This window comes from Bubalus bubalis, chromosome 2, assembly GCF_019923935.1.
Source record: "Bubalus bubalis isolate 160015118507 breed Murrah chromosome 2, NDDB_SH_1, whole genome shotgun sequence".
NCBI lineage: Eukaryota > Metazoa > Chordata > Mammalia > Artiodactyla > Bovidae > Bubalus > Bubalus bubalis.
Window position 1 is genome coordinate 70,675,465 of NC_059158.1, and position 15,824 is coordinate 70,691,288.

The following is a 15,824-nucleotide window of genomic DNA, read 5'->3' on the forward strand; positions in this document are numbered from 1 at the left end:
TGTAGGACTCAGAATCCCTGCACACCCTACAGAGAGCAAGGCAGCAGCAATACACTAGGGGCCAGGCCCCACCCAGGCGCCATCTCTCAGCAGCATCTGCCCTAGGCTGGAGTCTCGGTGAGCTATTCAAGTGCTGCTGTGGCTCCTCCAGGGAACTCCTAGCCATCAGGGGCCTTTAAATTCCTCAAGAGAGGAAATGACCTAACGGAGGCGGCAGAAGAGAATACCGAGGAGGCCGGGACCCTTCCATCACTCCCTCCTCATTTCAGGGGAGGCAGCACCATTATACTCCTCCCACTTCCCCCATGAAGAAAATAAAACAAGTGGGTTGGAAGGGTAGGAAATACAAAAGATAAAAGGGAAGGGATGAGAGAGAAAAGCAGTACAAAGAAAGAAGGAAGGGGTTGGAGGGAAGAGGAGAAAGAAGATGGTGAAAAGAGACCTCATTTTAACTTGCGTTAAAACTGCATCATAAGCATGCTGACAGGGACATAGCCTAACACTACCTATCCATTAAGCATTCTATTTGCTAAATTTTACATTCATTCTTCTTTAATAACTATGATTATTCTATACCAATGGTATATGTAGGTAGTATAGAGATCTAAAAATGGGGCTTAAAACCCTTTCTAACAGAATGGAAAGAGAATGGATTTGATTGAAGGCAAAAGGATTCAAAACTAAGGGTTGGGAAACATTGATTTATTTTATATTTCTCAGCTGTAGTTTTCTTACCTGTTGAGTGGTAACAGTTAATATTTACTCTCTTACCTTCTTAATGCAAGTAGCAACTGAGATGGTAGATGAGAAAATTCTATGAAAACCAGAAACTGTCTTTATGGAATATTAATTGCACTATGTTGAATCATTCTTCTAGAGCCTTAACTTGGAACAAGCCTCACCATTTCCTGACACTTCTATCATTTAAAATATGGAAGAAATGAAATCCTTGGCAGAATTTTACTCCTTGCCTAGGTGTCTGATTGTACATAAGGATTATAAAAATTTACCCAAGACAATAAAAATACCTTTTTAAAAAATCTGTGGAATTTCATTAAATCAAGATTAAATCTATTTTTAGAATCTGGGAAAAAGGAAAAATTATGCCAATAAAGGACTGTTGAGATAGTTTATAATAGTAAAAAATTGAAAATTTAAGTATATAGCGGTTTACTTATTTTCTCATCATCCCTACTTTGTCCTAAAAAGAACTCTATCCAATATTCTGTAATAACCTATATGGGAAAAAAATCTGAAAGAGTGAATATATGTATAACTGAATTGCCTTGCTGAAATGAACATAACATTGTAAGTCAACTATACTCCAACATAAAATAAAAAGTTAAATTAAAAAAATAAAAAGAAATATGTTATCCAATTGTGCAATGACTAAATTAATTAAGGCTCCCTGATGGCTCAGTAGGTAAAGAATCTGCCTGCAATGCAGGAGACACAGGAGACACGGGTTTGATTCCTGGGTCAGGAAGATCCCCTAAGAAGGAAATGGCAGCTCACTCCAGTATTCTTGCTGGAAATTCCCACACAAAGAGGAGCCTTGTGGACCACAATCCAAAGGGTGGCAAACAGTCGGACACAACTGATGACTATGCACTCAGAGCACGTCCAAAGTTATCCGTTTACTATTTCATTTGGGTACCACTGGTTAGGAAGACACTATGCAACCAGCACAGGGCTAAGCGTAGGGAATATAGCGATAAAGTAAGATTTATGGAATTTAAGAATCTGGTTTAAAGAAAATATATACAATAAATAATCTCTACCTTAAACTATTATGTACCCATTTTAGTGATGGATATACTGGTACACAAGGAAGGCATATAAAATACTAATTTAACATTTTGCATCTGTGAGAAAAAATGTTCTCCAAGAAACTCCCTTACATACTTGAGATATGGACTGACAGACATCCAGACCTATGAATAGCTAACCTCTTTAAGTACTGGAACTATAAATGTTATGGGTTCAAGAAGATGTTACATGATGAACTTCTGAACTGCAACCAACCTCAATGATGGGACTCTCTAAAATGATCAGAATAGACCAAAAAGAAAGTGCTGTGGTAGTTGAAGAAAGGGGTAGTTACTGTGGGTTGAGGTCGTCAGAGTAGATAAGACAGTAGAAACTTTTGTGGGTCTGGAGGATTGATAGAGGATTCAGAAAAATAGGAAGATGGAGAAGGGCAAAGCAGTCACAGCAGGTTGAGAAGAACAGCCTGTGCAAAGGCGTGAAGGCAGGAACGTGCAAGGACACTCTGGAGATAGCAAGTTCAATTTGGCCTATGGAAGGCAAGGTTGAAAGGGTAGTCAGGGCAAGAAAGCTGAAAGTTGGATGTTAAATGCTGGGCTAAGTAGTTTGGACTACAGCCCAAGAGTCCACAGAAAACCACTTGAAGAGATTTTTGCAAAAAGTTATTTTAAGAATAGAGGTCTTGAGGGACTATATATTTTATGTAGTGAACAAAGATTTGGCTTTGGCATTAGTAAATGTGGGTTGGCTGGAGTCTGTGGGTTGGCTGGAGCCCCAGCCTCTCCATCAGGGCAGTGCATAACTGGGAAGATTCCTTAACCTCCACGCATTTCACTTTCCTCATCTGCAAAGTGGGGGCAGCAGTAATACATACACCTCATAGCCAAGGGCAATGGAATGATGCCCTTCTAAGGGCTGGCACCATTTGTGAACACATCCAAGAGCAGCAGTTCCCCAGGAGCCTCTGAGAGGCACGGAGTCACAGAGCAAGAGACTGAGGTGCGGGTACCAGTCAGAGGCCGGTGAGCAAAGACAGAGCATGAGTTAGGTTGGCAGAAATGGAATTCCAGAGGAAGGCAGAAGAGGAGGAGAGGTTGGGGGGGGTTAGGTTTCAAAGGAATAACGACCTCAGCCTCCGCGGGATGAACAGGCTGGGAGGGGCAGGGATGACAGAGGATTCAGGAGCGGTTATGACGGCAGCACCGACAAACACGGGGGAGTCCAGGAACCGGGGGCGTTTCCACAGAGGAGACGGAATTGGTTTTTGACAGGCTGAGAAGAGAGCGTGACCAAGTGCATCAATAAAAGGGTCAACAGCGCGGGAAGTGGCTGGGAATGCAGCACAGGCTGCGTACAGAGGTCTGAGACACAGACGGTGTTCAGCCTTTCTGAGGGAAATACGGTACAGTGATGAAGAGCATACGCTCCGGAGTCAGACCATGAGTCTGAATCCCAGCTCCACCGTCACTAGCTGTGTCAACTTGGTTAAAGTGACCTGACTTCTCTGAGCCTATGTTTTCTCACCTGTAAAGCGGCATTGAGAGGATTAAATGAGTCAATGCATATAAAACCCCTAGAACAGCATCTGCTGCACAAGACGTGACCCATCCTTTCAACTGCCACCACGACCACTACCATCTCATCATCACTATCATCATAATAATAGAGACTGCGGCTGGAAGCGTGCCTGTTGTTTCCAAAGCGCTGAGCATGGTCATTGGGATCAAGCTGATCTGGGTTAGCCCTGCAGCTCTGCCAAGTACTTGCTGTGTAACATGGACAAGTTACTCGACCTCTCTGAGCTGTGGTTTTCCTATTTAGAAAAATATGGCTCATAATTCCTGCTTGGTACTATTGTGAAAACATATAAAAGACCACATATGTAAAGTACTAAACTCCGTGCCCGACCCACATGAGCACTCAATAAACTGTGCTTATTATTACTGAAGCTAAAAGCAGAATACTCAATCTTGACCATCCCTACAACCAAGGCTGTCCAGAGTAGAATCCCAGTGAAATAAAGGAGGAACAACTGGAAAAAAAGGGAAAACTTCACAGGACCTAAAAGCGGAGGCCCATTAGACAAGGTCTTGTAGGGCGGGTCAGAGGATGAGGCTTGAGAACACAGCAGAAATCAGATGGCCTCTTGTTGCCAAGAACACTTTTGCCATAGAGTCATAAGGGCCAAGCCAACTTAGGGGAGAGAAGCTGGACTCTACAGGCAGGAACAAGGAAAGTGGGAAAGACTTAGGTTGTTTCCAAAAGAAGAGATCATTCCTCCGCTAAATCCTGAAGAAGAGAATGGCAGGACGAGGACACAGGTGGAAAGGTCAGGATGGGGAGAAAGGAGGGTCACCCCCAAGGCTGGTGAAAGGGCACAGGGATGGGCCACAGAGTATTTAGAAGCACGCAGGGAGACAGAGACATCCCCCACCAGTCATGGGCTTCTTGGCATTAAGGCCAACGTCTATTTTGGCCACATGAATGCACTTTTGTCCTGGTGGACAGTCTCCATCTTTTCAACAACGCTGGTGGCCAGGTTGAATGCCACAAGCATGTACCAGGAGGCAGAAAGTAGAGGAGAGGCTGACTGTCTGGCACAGCCGCAGAGGCGAGCAAGTTTTCAGTAAGTAGGACAGTGAGCTCAGCTTCTTTCCCAACCTGAAGTTCATAAAGGCAAAGTAATATCTGTGTGTTTTGTGTATCAGTTCAGTTCAGTTCAGTTGCCCAGTCATGTCCAACTCTTTGCGACCCCATGAATCACAGCACGCCAGGCCTCCTTGTCCATCACCAACTCCTGGAGTTCACTCAAACTCATGTCCATCAAGTCGGTGATGCCATCCAGCCATCCCATCCTCTGTCGTTCCCTTCTCCTCCTGCCCACAATCCCTTCCAGCATCAGAGTCTTTTCCAATGAGTCAACTCTTTGCATGAGGTGGCCAAAGTACTGGAGTTTCAGCTTCAGCATCATTCCTTCCAAAGAAATCCCAGGGCTGATCTCCTTTAGAATGGACTGGTTGGATCTCCTTGCAGTCCAAGGGACTCTCAAGAGTCTTCTCCAACACCACAGTTCAAAAGCATTAATTCTTCAGCGCTCAGCTTTCTTCACAGTCCAATTCTCATATCCATACATGACCACAGGAAAAACCATAGCCTTGACTGGATGGACCTTTGTTGGCAAAGTAATATCTCTGTGTTTTGTGTATACACTTAAGTAAAACTCTTTCAATGGAATGTTAGCCTGACACACTTAATGAATATAACATCCCCCTTAAAGTCATATTTTTCACATAAATATTGAGTTTGGGATGTGGAGAAAACTAATAAAAAATGTTGCAGACTTTAAGTTCACACATGTGTAGAGCAAAAAAAATTTGTTTTGGTCAGGGCATGAACACAGATCACCAAATTGAAATTTTTCTAAGTGAGGTCATAAAATAATATAACATTTCACCATAACTTTATAAAGGAAAAAATTTAATATTAAAAAAAGAGTTAGGCCGAATATCACCTAAAAATAATTTAAAAATTAAATCAATTTAGATTTATTAAATACCTGTTATTTTTTTTTCTTTTCGTTTTTGAATGTCAAATGAAAGCTGCCTCACAGACTGGAAATGGTCTGCGGATCCAGTTTGAACCAACATGCTCAGGTTCATGACATGGAAGGAAAAAGCTTCTGCAGGTCAAGAGGCTGAGAGATGGTATACCGAAGGAATAGTGTACTAGTTCAGAGTATTCAGTAACTGATGCAGAGCGGGACACCACCACCAGGTAATGGTGGCTATAAGATGCGGTATAACATGGCTGTTTTTTGCCGGTAGTTGGGGAACACACACTGTTCTGTGGGCCAGACAGAGCAGCAGAGAAGGCAGCCGTGTAAGTGACCTAGTGGACTGTCAGGAGAGAGGGTGGGGGTCCTCCTGAGGCAGCACTCAGCTGGGTGATCGCCCCCAGGTGCAGGGTGTGGGAGGCTAAGGAAGCCAGAGGAAACTGCTAAGGAAAGGAGCTGAGAGGGTTGAAGTGGGCGGGAGTCAGCGTAAGGGCGAAACCAGATTCAGTAGTTCTGAGGGTGCAGGAGAACGGACAGGAGAGAAACCTGAAAGGTGCGGGACCCATGCAATTTGTCCCTTTTGTGTCTGTCTTGTTGGCTCACCCTGAGAGCCCACACCGGGCATGAACTGACCTTCCGCACACCTGTCCATCTCTTCCGAGTTCTGTAGCCAGGCTGCCACCTTGCTCTGGCCGGTCGTGCAGGTTGCAGGGAGGCTGCTGCTACAGGGCAGAGGGGACTGCCATGGAAAGCTGTTTGGCTGCACCTACATCGAACAGCAAAATGTGTAGGGTTAGGCAGGAATAGTACATGTAAGTGACTAAAAAGAACACTAGCATCCTCAAACCGACATTAAAAAAGGGGGGAAAAGGGCAAGCTCAAAATATGGAAGGAGCCTCTTGGCTAAATGTGGTACAAGCTCAGGGGAGTCAAAATTCATAGGTGATAACAACACTCGTTAAGCTGCCGTCTCCACCGTACAATGAAGCGGACAGTGCTTAAGAATGTTATACTTGCAAGGACCTGCCAACTCAAATTTTCAATGGTTTTTAATTACCCACTAAGTTATGGTTGATAGTGTCCTTCAAGAGTCCTCAGCTCACGACTGAAGGCCTTTACTTTTTGAAAGCTCTCTGTACCCTTATGACTAACTCATGGTGTTATCAGCCACTTGTGATTCTTAAATACATTATGCACCAGCAAGCATCCTTTCCATCAAAATATTGAAAATTGCATATTCAGCATGACATTGCATATTGAAAACTGTAACATATAAAATGGCAGCCTTGGAAATTCCCTGACACTCCAGCGGCGAGGACTTGGCGCTTTCACTGACAGTAGCCTGGGTTCTATCCCTGGCCAGCAAAGTAAGATTCTACAAGCCACACAGCATGGCAAAAAAAAAGAGGCAGCCTTGGCAAGTTATTATTATCTATAGCTGACAGACTTTCTATTAAAGAGATTTTATGTGAAATAAAGTTGTATGAAGTATGTAGATACTAACGTGAGTGTGAGAAACACTCCAAGAAAAAAGCAGAAACTTATTCCCCTAAACCTGAAACAATTTTAAAACTCCATACTTGACTTTAATATTCAATTACAACTGATTGTGTCTCTTGTAAATCATTATGAAGTGAAGGATGCGCATGCTTAGCAAATCCAGACTTATTTATCACCCGCACAGGGCCACAAAGCAATTAACATTCTGGAACATCATCATTTGATGCCTAGAAAGCAAAGTGATAAAAAGCTCTTTTCACTCTTTATTGCATTTTGATAAATGCAATGGAAATCTTTCACTGAGTTAGATCTTAGAGGTATGTCGTTTGTAATGAGAGCAATACATCTATGAAAACCAGAGCTGAAGCCCTTTCTTATTCCAAGGCAAACAATGCGGAGGATTTGGTTTCAGTTCTCCAGTCTCAGATGTCACCCAAGTTATTTAATACATAACACAAGAGATGAAAATAATACATCTTTTGTCAACACTCTGTGCCAAAGACACAAGCAGAAGCTGGAAGAACCAAATGATTAAATATGTATATATATTTAATATCCATCTAGAATACATTTCTTGTTTTATTTGGACTAACTCTGGGATTCATTCCATTTTGTGATGAGAACACAGGAGGCCCAGAGAATCTTGGGGACTATCTTGAACATCTTGTATGTGTTACTCAGTAAGTGCCCTGTTCCCTAATAACCCCGATTTACTGATTCATTAGTCCCCTGGAGAAGGAAATGGCAACCCACTCCAGTATTCTTGCCTGAAAAATCCCACAGACAGAGGAGCCTGGCAGGCTATATAGTCCATGGGGTCACAAAAGAGTTGGATATGACTTAGTGACTAAACAACAATTGATTCATTTCCTTATATTTCAGAAGTAGTTAGTATTAGGGTTAATCCAACACCCTGTTTCTAGGAGAGATATATTCCAGAATGAAATATGTCTGAGAGCCTTGTGAAATACTGGGTTAGCCAAAAAGTTATTTTGGATGTTTCTGTAGGATGTTATGGAAAAACCTGAATGAACTTTTGAGTCAACCGAATATAATTAACAGGATTTAACAAAAATTACTTAAGTAATTTTCATCAAAACAGCAATAGCTACATACTGTATTTAAATAAATAGCTTACAGCTGTATTTAGTTTAATCTGATTTGATGAATCTTCCAGTTACCCCATGAGGTTTTTCAATGCTTTGTAAGGAAACTTGGATATATGTTAGTCCATACATCCCTATGTAGGAAAACAGAGAAAAGCAGAACCTTCACTGAAACGCACTTGAACTCAGTTCCCTGTGGCAGCCAGTTGTTCACAGATGTCTCTGTTCTCAATATCAGGTGCCAAGTAAGAAACTGGAAGAATCCTGGGTAGTGCAATGTGGCTATGGTTCAGAAAACCTAATTATTGCAGCAAAGGCAAAAGCAGCTCTCTCCCTGTTCCATTGACTTAACCTTGGTTTTTAACAGGCAACACCTCTAGTGTTTCAATACAGAAAAAAACAGCCCAAAGAATAGCTTCAGCCTCCCTTAATCTGGTACAATGGAAAAGACACTGATTTTGGAAACAAAGATGAAGAGTCAGATGGAGCTGAGATGAAGACTCAGCTGATAATATCTTCTGGAAAAATTCTTAACTGTCTCTGAGCTTTGGCTATATTAAAGACTACAGATGAATGAATGTCCAATGCTTAACACAGTGCCTAGTCTCAAATAGGCCACTACTTATATTATTGTCGCAATCTCTAGCCCACTTGTCTTATCATGGGAAAATTCACTGGTCTCTTTCGTGGTCATGTATATATTACAGCTCAAGGCAAAAAAGCAAGTTTCATTCTGAAAACACTGTGGTCTTCTTATTACCACCCAGGAAGACATTGATTTCTAGGTGTTGATTAACCAAATGTTCACTCTACTCTCTAATATGCTTATAAAGCCATGTAAAATTAAGATGTAGTCCCTTCATAGGAAAAGTAACTGTTAATTCTCTTGGTGATCCACATTTCCATCTAATCTATTCTATACTTGTAATTAACTTTGATGCTAAATGGCACTATTGTCTTCTGAGAGTTAGTTTACAAAGCCAACCTTTTCTTCCTGGTTTGTCAAATGAGACTCAGTAAATATGTCTGCATAATCTTCCAAGAAATTTCCGGGCTGACTTTTATATAACCAAGTCATACCTTTCCATCCACAACTGAAACATTAGCAGCTGGTGAGGATTCAGCTGTGGAGGTTGAAGGAAATATGTGAAAACTAGCATCTCGTGGTGATCTCACAATTTCATTCTGCCGATACAATCGATGATGGCGCAGTTTGGAGACCCATGCATCAAACCAGTCCTGGGATTTCACCTACAACAATTGAAAACGAGGAACAGGTAATGGTGAAGCCAATCTCCTGTCTAACCACTAGTCTAGGCAAATGATTTCCCCAGATATTGGCAGAGAAACCTCGAAAGGCATCTTTACCTTCAAATGATAGATGTGTTCTTCTGTGTCAAGGTCTATTCTCCGAGCTTTCTTTTTAATTGACATGACAGAGAGTCCCACATCAATGCTTCCATGGACCTTCCCTTTTTGGATCTGAAATCAAAAGACTGGTTAAAAGGCTGGAAGGGTATGTGATCTGAAGTGTTTCTATACTGAATTGAGCTTAATGTAAACTCTCATTTATCTACAGGAGATGGAAGATCACACCTCCTGAACAGAGAGGAAATGGCTAAGGTTCTGAAGGTCCTTAATTTGAGGACAGCTGAAGTTCAGTGACTTCATGCCAATTTCAATAAGTAAGACTATTCATCTCATTCTTGTTTTGGTGTAACTATAATGTCAATTCTTTGTAACTCTAGATTACACAGTTTATATCCTAAGAGATACTTTTTCTGATTCCTAAAATAACTATGGTCCATCTTTGACCTACAATCCCAAACATACCCAAGTAATCAGCTAGCAGACAGCTGCAGGGTAGAAATGGGCAGTTGGGACTGAGTGCACAGAGCAGTCAGCTCATCTTCTGGTTGCCCTCATCTGATCAAGGACACACAGCTGACTCATGAAGGAGCTAGGGTCAGAACTGAAATCTGAGCCCTCTGTTATTTCTCCCACACACAATGATAAGAAGGAGAGCGTTTTCCAGTTTTGCATGCAAACAATAACTTTTGGTGTTAAAGAAAAGTAATTTGGAATAATTTTAGAGCTGGGATGCTCAAGATAAAGGAATGTATGAAACAGAAATGAAGTCCATAGATAAGTCTTAAAAAAACATCAGTAAGAACACATGCTAAATCTCAGAAAAAGCACATAAAGCATAGTTTATTGAGAAATGCAGGGAAAAAAGTCTACTTGAGTTTTCTAAGACAGAAAGGGTGATTTTTGTTAGTTGGTGACTTTTAAGCTTCTGTTTTTAATAGCATACATTACAACAGTTAAATTTTCATGCAGCAGTTTTGAGATTTTATGCTAGTTTGAACATAAGCATAAAACACACCTTCCATGCAACATGGAAGTTTGGTAGGTTGTTAAGTCTTACAGGCACAGAAACACACAGAAAACTACGGCACAACACTTGTACACTGTGGTGCTGACTGACTTCAAGCAGAATTCGAAACCAATCTTTTTGTCTACTTACATCAAGTGGTGCCTTTGAATACTTTAACATTCCATTATCCAGGACAAAAAAACGCTGCAACAACCAAACAGTCCCCGGTTACTATCAGTATTTTGAATTACATAAAACATTCACAAGTGTGGGTCTAATATTGCTTGGTACTTAGTAATCAATACGTTTGACCATTTCCATGTATTTGAATTTAGTGCACCTGGCCACAGCCAGTCACATGAAATGGTAAGGAAATCTGAGCTTGTAGGGGTCTTTTACACATAATCCAATGGGGATGAACTCTTTCATCCCAGTTTTTCTTTTCTTTTCTTTTTGGCTGTACCGCACAGCTTGTGGGATCTCAGTTCCCTGACCAGGGACTGAACCTGAGCCACAGCACTGAAAGTGCTGAATTCTAACCAGTGGACCACATGGATCTCCCCCATCACCACGGTTTTTCTCAATGGGGGTGACATCAGAGCCTATATCTAGGACTTTCTGAATAAACTACACTGGGGTGTTTTTCAAAGCAAGAAATGAGAATAAACTGAGTTAGGGCACAGTGATTCTGTGAGGAACTTGACTACTTGTTTAGTTTTCCACCTTGGAGGTCAATTCTTGACTTTCCCTAGCTACCACCGATAATTCTGAAAATACCCATGTCTGTAAATAGAAGCCAGTGGACTGGAGCTATGAATAATGAATTATCTGGAAAGTTTAAAAAGTAGCCTTATCAATATGCTTGCATCTCCACTTAGAAAAGTACTTCCATTTCACTATTAGTAAAGCAGATTAAAAATTATTTCTAAACTCTATTAAGGGGGAATAAATACATATATATATGGAGTGGTTTCTGTCTCTTCCAAGATACTCCTGGTCCAGTCCAAATGAATCTAGCTATTTTTGATCCACAAACCTCAGAAGCTCTTTGTGGTTGATTTCCTTTCCATGGACAATTGACAGGAGAACAAACAGCTCCCATGACCCAGTCACACAACGGGTCCAGGGTCCGCTAGTCTCCACAGATGCAGGTAAATTACTGTGGCTGGTAAATTACTCGGCTGGGAAGTTTTTATGTGACTTAGGAACTCTAGGCTGCTGAGGTGACAGGCAGTCGGGCCTGCAGACACCCCATACAGAGCTCACAGAAGGCCACTGTAACCCCTTTGTTACAGATCTAGGGGGCAACAAGTAAGCACCGGAAGAAAGGATCTCTACAACTGAAAACTACTTGATTTTTTGATTGCCTATGACTTGGGCAATCAAATGGACTGATGCTTGAATAAATACAGGATCACAGACCGGGAGCAAAGGAGATGCAAGGGAGGATGTACTTCTGCTCATGTAGTAAAATTTTCTAAGGGAAGATCCAGAGAGAGCTGCTGCTGAACCACAGCCAATTTTGCTGAAACATGCACTGAGAGTGCTAAATTAAAGTCAGCAATTCAGATAAATGTGTTTCTTTGACCCCTTTCTTCTATTTTTCCATTTCTATCTATCAAAGAATTCTAGCAGAGATAACCTATAGGATGGTCATGGGGAGGAGATAAGCAAGGCCATTGATTTGAGGAACTGCAAAGTGGGAAGGTCAGAATGAAAGGCAAAGGGGCTTCCAGGAAGGTATAAGGCCAGTTGGCCAAAGTCCAAGAGAGATCAAGGGTGGAGAGAGATTCCTGGTACTGGTATAATATTATGGGTTCGAGGAGACTGCCAAGGTTTCTGACAAGCGAGAGAGAAGAAGACTCTTTGACTTGCTTTTATCCCATCCTCAGAGATGGGGAGTTGAGGCAACATTTCCCATCTGTTAATTTTTAAGTTCTTTCCTTAATTTGCAAAAAATACATTTCCTTAAGGAAGTTATAATCCATAACCTGCATTTTTGAGCCAATGGGCAGCAACCACCACTCCATTTGCACCCCCAAATCCATCTGCCTTGAGATGAAATCCATCAGCACATGTGGCAAGTAATGAACCTGTTCTTCCAGTGATTCTAGATAGAACCTGGTGGTCTATCCAAAGGCTTGTCTTGAAAACAGAGGACAGCTTGCTTCTCCTAAGTGTCCAGAATTCTTGCTACTCAGGTCATTGCAACAATACAGTGCAAAATATTTTCTTCATAATTAAAACTGGAAGATGGAAAAATTATGTGGAGTTGGGGAGAGAGGAATACACCATATATATTAAAGGGCAGTAGACAAACTTCCAAGACAAGTGATTTTCCATCTTTAGTTTGCACTGGCAAACAATAATTCTAGGAATTTACTCCAAGAACTTAAATGGAAATTAATGTATAAGAATCTTCATCACAACATCATACAGTAAAAAATCAGACACATGTACACACATGAAAATAGAAATTGGTTCAGTAGTGGTGGGATATATAGCATAAATCCATCTGATGAAATACATGTATGCATTTGAAGCAGCTCTGGTTTAGAAGAATATTTAATAAGAACATATTTATCCTAATTTAAATTTAAAAAGCAGAGTACACAACAATATGTCTACACTGGATTTTAAATATCATGTAAAATATTTTTTCTCTGCTTACAGACATTACAGAACTCTGACTTAAATAGATATGATAGGTTGCAGCCTGTATGGTTAAAATAAGGCTATGAAGTGAAGTCACTCAATCGTGTCCGACTCTTTGCTACCTCATGGACACCAGGCTCCTCCGTCCATGGGATTTTCTAGGCAAGGGTACTGGAGTGGGTTGCCATTTCCTTCTCCAGGGAATCTTCCGAACCCAGGTCTCCCGCATTGTAGACAGACGCTTTACCATCTGAGCCACCAGGGAAGTAAATAAGGCTGTATAACCACTTAATGACACCAAGTAAGAGCCTCTCTAATTATGAAGATATGAAGATGAATGTGATGAAAATGTTACCTTGTGCCAGCCTTTTAAAGGCCATTTTCTCTTCTTTAGCATAAAACCTTCATGTTTGTCTGGTCTCTGGACATTGGTTTGGCCTATTTTCAGTCCTTCTATAATTTCCCAGCTGTCAGCTTCCTAAGAGAAAAGAAGAAAAACAAATCACATATTTCTCAGTGTTTGATGACACACTTAAAGCAAATTCCTAGGTAGAAGTTGCTTTTGAAACAACACTCAACCCATCAGAAGTATGAACATCATTCTGGAGCGTTCTGTAACATAACACACAGCTATGCACTTATAACTGAAGTGAGAACGAGTTCCTGGGTACACCTGGAAGAATGCAGGCCATCAGAAATGAGCTGGACAGAGGTGAAGTCTGGGGTAGAATGGTTTTGATTGCCTGCATTCACAAGATTTAAAATGCACTTTTCCAGGCAGTTCATCTCTGGGGACAGAGGCACATTAAAGTTTTAAAATAAGATCATTTTGATGAAACATGTTCAATTAGCGTGTGGGCCTGGCTTTCTGTAGAAATGAAAAGGCTGCAGCAGCCTAAGTGGCCCACAACCTGTTAGGCTGAAGAGTAGTGCTGTGGGCATCTGTTTCCTCTTGGTGAGGCTGCTGACATTTCCGAGTGAGCATAAAATGCCCCGCTTGCCAAATACCCACCAAGAAGTCCGTGTTTTCGAAGACACACGTTGTGAGAAACACACCTTTGGGAGCCCATGGAAAGAATGCCCGACTGCACGGCCAAAAATCTGAGCTTCTAGAGTCCACATTATCACCCTCCTCTGTTAAAAACAGACTTAATCATGGTTTCCTCTTCCATAAGATATGTTTTGTTCATCTATGTTGTTTTTAAAAAAAGCTTTTAAAATGAATTGTCACTATTTAAAAATCAGAGGATTTCAGACTTTAAAAATCTAGATTTCTAGTGTTTGTGGAAGCCTAAGATCTGGCAACATTGGTCCTGCCCTGGGGGATGGCAGCCTGTCTTCAGTCTGCCACAGTTCCCCCTGGGTCTGCTTCCATGTTGGACAGCTGCTCTGTAGCAACATCCTGGGCTTTAAAATCCCCAGACCAGGTAATTTCCAAGGGCCCAGGCAGCTCTATAGTAATTGCTGACCTGGCAAACACGAGTGTTCTAGATCTCAGGCTTGGGGCTCACTCAAGCAGAAGCAGAGGCAGGAACAATGAGGTCACATCTCATGCATGACTGCTGCAATCCTGCCCATGGAGCAGGGAAGCAAAATCTCTCAGCACAACCTGCTTGGCCACCTCAGCTCTGGAAAGCTGGATGCAGCTTCACGGATCAGGGCAGGCCTCTCTGCAGAACGAACTAACCAAAACTGACTCAGGAAGCTGCCTTCTGAGGGGTGTCCTATCAGCAATCTTCTTTAGACTATAGCACAGAGGCTTCAGCAGGAATGGCAAGGGGTTCTATCTTGGGGCAGATAGACTTGCCAGCCCAGGGTCTGGGTGGTGGCTGTCCAGAGTCTGCTGCAGGACTGTGAGGCTCTGACAGGACCCAGGAGCCAAGGGGCCATAGTCAGTTCCTGACATCAGCCACGGAGATGGGAGGAGAGAGGGCTGCCTATTTACCATGCATGCCTCTTTCTTCTGTCTTCTCCTTTCATCTCAGAAGCTGCTTGCTCACTGCTGTGTGTGCTTAGTAGCTCAGTTGTGTCTGACTCTTTGAGACCCTGTGGACTGTAGCCTGCCAGGCTCCTCTGTCTATGGGGATTCTCCAGGCAAGAAAACTGGGGTGGGTTGCCATGCTCTCCTCCAGGGGATCTTTCCACCCCAGGCATCAAATCTAGGTCTCTCATATTTCAGGCAGATTCTTTACCATCTGAGCCACCAGGGAAGCCCACTTGCTCTATGGCTGAGTCAAATCTATGTTTAAGTCCAAATATGTGTAAATGGAGTGGGATTTTCACAGAAACTTGTTTCCAGGAGATGTGGCTGAACATTGCTTCATGCTAACATCATTAAGCCTAGGAGATACTCCTGGCTTCTGAAGCCAGCACCATGCTTCCGCATCTGACTGAAGCCCAAGCCCACAACCACCACCACCCCTGAGAACTAATCCAAGATCATTGCCATTTCTCCATCGTCTCGGTCATCTCTGAGGGCGCCTGGTGAATGAACTATTAATACATCCCTCACAGAAATGCAGCTACCAGTCTTTATCTGGTGACATGAAGAACCTTTTAAAGGAGCTGTAAACTTCCCTGTACACAAGAAAACAATCTACAAAGTGATTCTCTACTTAAGTACTGTCAGAAACTGCGACTGATCTGGTCAGAACCATTAATTAGATATGGTAATTTAAAAAAATATATTTCTTTCTAAATAAATCCACTGCCCACCTAAAAAAAAAAAACAACTTCTGATGAGACAATTCGGCTCTGTATCCTATTTTTAGTACAATAAAAGGACTGTCATCAGGAGTGCAAAGCAGAGGGCTTTGGTATATTCATTTTTAAATACTGAACTGCAATTCAATCCAGGTGAGCACTG

The 15,824-nt window shown here is 42.0% G+C and overlaps 1 protein-coding gene across 13 annotated transcripts in view; it reads right to left on the bottom strand.

Annotated features, from left to right (window-relative positions):
- OSBPL6 (oxysterol binding protein like 6) overlaps positions 1 to 15,824 on the bottom strand; it is a 218,996-nt gene that overhangs the window by 48,596 nt on the left and 154,576 nt on the right. For all 13 annotated transcript variants that reach the window (XM_025274178.3, XM_045163791.1, XM_045163790.1 and 10 more), the window contains 5 exons: positions 13,314 to 13,436; positions 10,454 to 10,507; positions 9,295 to 9,408; positions 9,007 to 9,177; positions 5,954 to 6,086 (listed from right to left, as the gene is read on the bottom strand). In XM_025274178.3, coding sequence (XP_025129963.3) covers positions 5,954 to 6,086; positions 9,007 to 9,177; positions 9,295 to 9,408; positions 10,454 to 10,507; positions 13,314 to 13,436 — 595 coding nt within the window. The remainder of the gene's footprint in view (positions 1 to 5,953; positions 6,087 to 9,006; positions 9,178 to 9,294; positions 9,409 to 10,453; positions 10,508 to 13,313; positions 13,437 to 15,824) is intronic.